This window comes from Mastomys coucha, unplaced genomic scaffold (genome assembly GCF_008632895.1).
Source record: "Mastomys coucha isolate ucsf_1 unplaced genomic scaffold, UCSF_Mcou_1 pScaffold9, whole genome shotgun sequence".
NCBI lineage: Eukaryota > Metazoa > Chordata > Mammalia > Rodentia > Muridae > Mastomys > Mastomys coucha.
In genome coordinates, this window is record NW_022196915.1 from 45,990,980 (window position 1) to 45,997,917 (window position 6,938).

The 6,938-nt window shown below is 42.1% G+C and overlaps 1 protein-coding gene across 3 annotated transcripts in view; it reads left to right on the forward strand.

Annotated features, from left to right (window-relative positions):
• Cab39l (calcium binding protein 39 like) overlaps positions 1–6,938 on the forward strand; it is a 108,945-nt gene that overhangs the window by 95,309 nt on the left and 6,698 nt on the right. For all 3 annotated transcript variants that reach the window (XM_031362927.1, XM_031362926.1, XM_031362928.1), the window contains one exon: positions 2,880–3,023. In XM_031362927.1, coding sequence (XP_031218787.1) covers positions 2,880–3,023 — 144 coding nt within the window. The remainder of the gene's footprint in view (positions 1–2,879; positions 3,024–6,938) is intronic.

Genomic DNA, 6,938 nt, shown 5'->3' on the forward strand with positions numbered 1-6,938 from the left:
TTGACACACAAAACCAGCCAGTACAGATGGTGATGGGAATCCTGGTGAACCAGGAAGTGCAGAGGACAGTGCCCTAATTCTCGCACAGGGCACATCTCCTTTCACCCTGAGACTCAGCCAAGCTACTTCAGTACTTACCTGTATTCCTGGGATAGGCTTTAAGCCTTCAGTCATGTTTTTACAGGTTTCCCATAGTTTTACACTCATGCTGTAATAAAATGTCTTTTTTGCATTTTGAGAAGAGCGAGATCTTATTGCTAGGATAGCCCCAGCAATATCTACCACATGGTTAGCTTCGAAGGGCACAGATAGAAACACCATGCCTTCTGTGGGTTGCCCTCGAAGCAGATTCATGGAAATTCTGTGTACCAGAAACAAGTAGAAGCCAAGAGGCAGTGCTGGGAGACCAAGGAGGAGGGTTAGCATAGCTTCAGAGCTAGACATGATAGCTGACAGTTCAGATAGATAGGAATGAAGGCATTCCTCAAAATTCAAGAGGAGAGAGCAAGCAGAGTCTCAGCAGACGTGGAAGAGTTTGTGAGGCAGTGAGGAAATAACTGGAGGATGCAGAAGTGATTCTCTGTGTATGACCCAAAATGCCATCCTAGCGAGTTGTTTCCCGATAAAACCTTGGAAACGAGACATTTGTTTATTTGTTGTATAAGTAGATTGATAGTAAATACAGCTGACTTTCCAGAATGTCATTTTAATTGCTAAATGGATAGGACTAATAAGGACTGAGGGAAATCATTGTGATTTTGGAATTATTCAGATGGAAGAGAGGGAGCCTTGGAATAAGGAAACTGGTGGTAAAACTGAGGAGTTGGATGTGTAAGAGTCACTGAAAACCAGAAATTGGCAAGCCTTGAAAATTGTTTTACTATGAAAAGGAACAAGGGAAAATGAGCTGAGGAAAAACTTCAGGAGCTGACAGGCATCTATGTTTCCAACAGAGAAAAGAAATGTTCTTAAAGTTGTTAAGTTAATCAGCCAGCAGCATCCAGGTGGGGCTGTGCAATAGACAGACTTGTGGGTCAGCACTGACTAGACGTTCCAGAAACATCAGTGTTCAATGTGTCCCCACTGACAAAGTTGTGCTGGTTTAGAAGAAGAGAACCTGCAGACTTCCCCAGATACCGTGCTGAAGGACGAGGACAGTGACAGGTGGACACAGGCTGTGGGAGTGGGAACCCAGGAACAAAGGCAGCTTCCAGGAGAGCCTTGGGAGCTTTACATGGACGGAGGTTCCAATAAAGTTTAATTACACCATTCCTCACCAGGATGAGAAGGAGCAGGACCAGCAGATGGCTAATCTTGTGTGTGGATCCCACTATCGAATAGACAAAATAAGTAACATAAGCAAGATGACTCTAACAGACACCTTCCCACACACATGTACACACCCTCCTGGAATTCTGTTCTGAAATACATAGCTTCTGTTTGCTGTGCTCTCTCCTTCCAGTCCAGGTTTCTGTAAGCACCTGTGCAGCGTGCTTCTCTGGGGGATTTTAGGAACAGTCAGAAAGTGAGAGGAGCATCTGCATGGAAAGCACTGGTGTACTTCTTTTTTTGTTTGTTTGGTTGGTTGGTTGGTTTGGTTTTTTTTCGAGGCAGGGTTTCTCTGTATAGCCCTGGCTGTCCTGGAACTCACTCTGTAGACCAGGCTGGCCTCAAATTCAGAAATCTGCCTGCCTGCCTCTGCCTCCCAAGTGCTGGAATTAAAGGCATGTGCCACCATAACTGCCCAGTGCCGGAAGCTCCTGTTACTGGACTGCTGGACAGGCTGCAGCCAGTCTCACTTGGAGTATTTTAATTTTGCTTCAAAATAATGTTGCCTTTTGAGAACCACTGATATGTCACTATACAATGTTTTGACTGTACTTTTTGTACTGCTGTGTTGGAGATTGAATCTAGAGTTTCACCCATGCTAAGTAAGTACTCTACACTGAGTTGTATCCTTATTTACTTTTTTTGTAAACTTTTGAGCCAAAAGATGGTTCAGCAGGTATATATGCCTGCCATAAAACCTTACGGCCCAAGCTTAATTCGAGGGACTCACTATAGAAGCTAATCAGTTGTAACTAAGTTCTCTGCTTGCATACACACACCACAACATGGTTTTTTAAAAGCCTTCTGCATATTTGATATAGATTCAGAGTGTTTATTTTTCTGGCCTTAGATCAGATTTCATAATAAACGTCAGTGGTTAAAGTATGTATTGTTCTTGCAGAGGACTTGGGTTTGATCACCAGCACCCACATGGCAGCTGTAACTCTAGTTCCAGGGGTTCACATACACTGTGTGTGTATGTGTGCAGCCAGGCAAAATACACATAAATAAAATGAAGCAAATAAATCTGATAAAAATTCAAGTCCAGGATAAGACTTACTTAATCCAGTAAGCCAGTAAGGGCATTCATGCAGGAGAGGGAGTGCACTCAGTTTTGTTACTTGTGTTCTGCCTAACTGTTCTTGGAGGAGTGCATGGCTGGGAAGCAAAGTGGTGGATGTAGATGCAGATCAGGCTGCCTCTTCAGAGTGGCTGAAACTGCTTTAAGAACTAACATTGACAAAAACATAAGAAAGCTTAAAGAAATACAATAAGTCTCATGTTCAGGCCTGGCCGGCCAGCTGGCTGGTGTTGTTTGCCATTGGGTCTCACTGTGCTCACTGGTCTGCAGCTCATGGGCTCACGTGAACTTCCTATCTCCACCTCCTGAGAAGCTGGGCCTATGGCAGCTCAGCTGTGCCTGGTGTACACCTGTTCTTTAAGCACCTCACAGTTCTTCACTTCTTACACCAGCCTTAGGTTGTCATTCAGCTTAGGTGAGATGCATTTGAAGAATCAAATAATGGCTTTGGGTTTGTGTCTTCTTGCAGTTGCTAGGTGAGCTGATCCTGGACCGCCACAATTTCACCATTATGACCAAGTACATCAGCAAGCCAGAGAACCTGAAACTGATGATGAACCTGCTTCGAGACAAAAGTCCCAACATCCAGTTCGAAGCCTTCCATGTCTTTAAGGTAAAGAGCTGATGCCTGGATATGGTTTTCTCTAACTTTGAAGTGAAAAGCCTCTGCTTTTTGCTTTCCTTTCCTTGAGAGAAAATTAAACAATCTTTTTGTTTTGCAAACTTATTTTCCCACTAATTTATTACAGAAAACCATAACTTAAGTACTAGCTATAGTTGGGCAAGTTCGCCTCTGACCTTTACATATAAATTTATAAATTTAGAGAAATCTCACATCTGCATCAAGCTGACCTAACTTCAGAGACCCTGCAACCCAGTACCTTGTAGTAAGATAAAGTCATTTTCAAATTAAAAATCCATTAAAGGGGCCTGGCGAGATGGCTCAGTGGGATAGAGCACTGACTGCTCTTCCGAAGATCCTGAGTTCAAATCCCAGTAACCACATGGTGGCTTACAACCACGCATAATGAGATCTGACACCCACTTCTGGCACGTCTGAAGACAGCTACAGTGTACTTATGTATCATAATAAATAAATCTTTTTAAAAATTCCACTGAAAAATAAATGACGCTTGACCTTCCTGGTAAAGGCCACATTAGTATTCCCTGGAGGCCAAGAGGATGGGGACGCAGTGAGGCAAAGTTTCCTCCAGGTTCTGCTTCCACACTTTAGCAGTTCAGTTCTTCCTTTTCTCTTCAAAGAAGGTTTCATGAGGCTCAGTTTTTAAGAGCACTTGCTGCTCTTCAAGGGCACCCAGGGTCACATTCCAGCACCATATGTGGTAGCTCACTACACTCTTGTAATTCTAGCTCCAGGGGATTTAATGCCTCTGCCTCCAAAGGTACCTGCAATCCTGTGCACATGCCCATATGTAGGCACACCTACTCATAATTTAAAACAAAAATAAATCTTAAGAAAAAAAAGATTACTAGTGTGACTGGAGACTGAGCTAGAGTAGAAGGCCTAATGGAAGCTAGAACAGAGGTCCTGGCCTCTGCTTTCTCCTCTCCGAACCCACAGGACCTCCGTTACTGCTTTCTAAATGTGGTGTTTTTTCTAACATTTTTTTTCTGCTTTCTGAGTAACACAATTATTTTTTTGTATTACTCCCAGAAACTTTAGACAATAGATTTAAATATATGCCTATATAGGGTAAAAGTTCATTTGGAATCCCATACTCACAACTACTGTGGATATATCCTTGGGATATTCCCAGGCTTTATTTACATTATACTGACAATTTATATCCTAGTTTTTGACTCATTGAGCTGTTGTATGTGTAATTTCAGGACAGTAGTCTTATAGGCATCCTACTTCACTGAGTATTTTTTTAGTATGAGTGTCCCTGAGCTATGGACAACTAATTCCATTTCTTACTGTTGGGTATGTTGCCGTTCAACTACGTATCTGGACAGCTTTGGCCACGGCTTTTGGTTGTTTTCTCATAATTGATCTCTATAGAGTATACTTAAGAGCTCAATGAACTCCAGAAATGTTTGGTCTTAAAATGTATATTCATGGACAGAATCCCTTCTCTGTTAGAGGAGGAGACAGGGGTTTATAAGGCAATAGTTGCTTTGACAAGTTAAAAGTTTAGTGCTTCTGCTCCCAGATAGCTATTGCCCCAAAAGCCATTAGGATACTTAAAATGTTAACATACAAGTTTCATTTATTTCCACTTGAAATCCTAACAGAATTTTTTCTGTAACTTGTCAAGCTGATTCAAAAATTTGCTTGGAGCCGTGCAGTAGTGGCACGTTTGCCTTTAATCCCAGCACTTGGGAGGCAGAGACAGGCAGATTTCTGAGTTCAAGGCCAGCCTGGTCTGCAGAGTGAGTTCCAGGGCAGCCAGGGCTATACAGAGAAACCCTGTCTAGAAAAAAAAAAAAAAATTGCTTGGTAAAGAAGACATAAGGTCACCTGTGACCATTTTGAAGAACTGGTAGGGATGTCTGCTGTACTAGATAATGAGCTTGAGATGTTGCTAAGTCTCAGACATAGTGAATGAAATCAGTACATATTAAGAATGTCTAATTTTTTTTAAGTTTGAAACTTGTCTCTGTCTGGATTCATGTTTTGCAGTTACAGTCTTAGAGCTTGTGGTAAAGAGACAGACACAAGTTCAGGAGAGTCTTCAAGTTGACTGTGATGACACAATTCTGTAAGCATACTAGAAAATCATTGGAATATATACATAGTCAGGTGGACTAATATGTGAATCATGTCTCAATGTGACTGGTTCTAAAACTTTAAAACCTGAATGACATACAAGTCATCAGAAAACTCAATATCCATTCAACGGAAATGCAAGGCTTGATTTGTATAAATCAAATAGTATATTCCATATCCTAAGGAAGTTCCTAGAGATGTTCCAAGGACAATATGAAGAATGCTTTAAAAAAAAAAAAAAACCTTGAGAAGAGAGATCAGAGGTATTTCTGGTCCTTTGCTTTGATCTTCTGTTTACTTTTGAAACTGTTTTAAAGTGAGGAATGTTGTGAGCATACCTGTCCCTCTCCCTGCTCTTGCCTCAGGAGAGAAGAGGAGTAGTGCCAAGGGGAGGGGCCATGGCTGCTGACCTTGTGCCCATCTGCAGTGACATGGCATCCTAGTCCCTACATTCTTCTTTGTGTTAGAACTGTCTCATAAAATGTGAGCCAACAGAATAAACAAAAATGTGAAGGTAGTTCTAGGAAACACCAAGCATCAAAGAATGGAGACCTGCCTCAGACCCTCCTGAGGAGTGACGTTCAGAAACCTGTGTGCCATACCACTGTGACTGAAAGTGTGCACCCTGTCATATGAAGTGAGATCTAGTGTCATCTAATCGTGTTCAGAAATACATGATTATAAAAAGCTTTAGTTCATGGCAAACTAGAAATAGCCTGCTTCTGTCCTCAGACAATCCAAATTTGGTTCCCCTAATCATTGGAGAGAGTAGGAACATTTAAAAATAGCTAACCACTTGTTTACTTGTGTGTGTGTGTGTGTGTGTGTGTGTTTAAATTGGACCTACCTTGGCACTTGATTGTTTATTCCCAAAAATAATATTTTGCTATTTAGAAAATGAAGAGTCCTCAACTTTCTTATTCCTTTATGAATAGTTGCTTGCCCCTCAAAGCAGCCTCTGTGCAGATGCAGAGCCCGTGGGGCATGTTCCTAGAAATCCCTTTCAGGCTGTAATGCCACTTCCATTGCCTACCTGAATTCAGGGACTCTGTAAGACTCCATTTCAAGCAGTCTGTGGCCCTGGAAAGTACAGCTACAACATGGGAATTCCTGGGAATGTCAGAATAGTTGTGTGAAACCTCCAAGATGTATCAGAATACAGAGGCGAGGGCATGCTGGCACTCCACCTCTCTGTGTTCTTACCCCAGCAGAACTCCATGCCCCTCACCCTCCTGAAGTTAGGCAGTTGGAGAGCCCTATTTTGTGGCTGAGGAAGCCATTTCTGTGGGAGATTCAAGGGCAAATTTTTATTAGCATGCACTCTACCAGTGAATCTCATCTCCTAGTTGTGAACTTCAGTGTGAAATCAGGTATTTGGGGAAACAACTGTGTGATACTGTTGATAAGTTAAGGAATGTGATAATATTAGTGTAGTGAGTAATTACTGTGTGCAAGTGAGTGCTAAATGTATACACACAGAAACTGCATCCTTTTTCCTCCTCAAAACTCAGTCATGTTTGACAGTAAGAGTGTGTGCAGAACTAAGGCATGCCACAGCGTGGATAAGTCATGAGAACACTGCTGAGTTACATGATGCCATCCATATGCCGTGACTGAAGGAGGGCGGTGGTGGGAAGTACAGTAGGTGTGACTGCTGATGGGTGTTGGGCTTCTTTAGGGTGACAGAAGTGTCTTCAAGTTGACTGTGATGACACAATTCTGTAAGCATACTAGAAAATCATTGGAATATATACATTGTCAGGTGGACTAATATGTGAATCATGTCTCAATGTGACT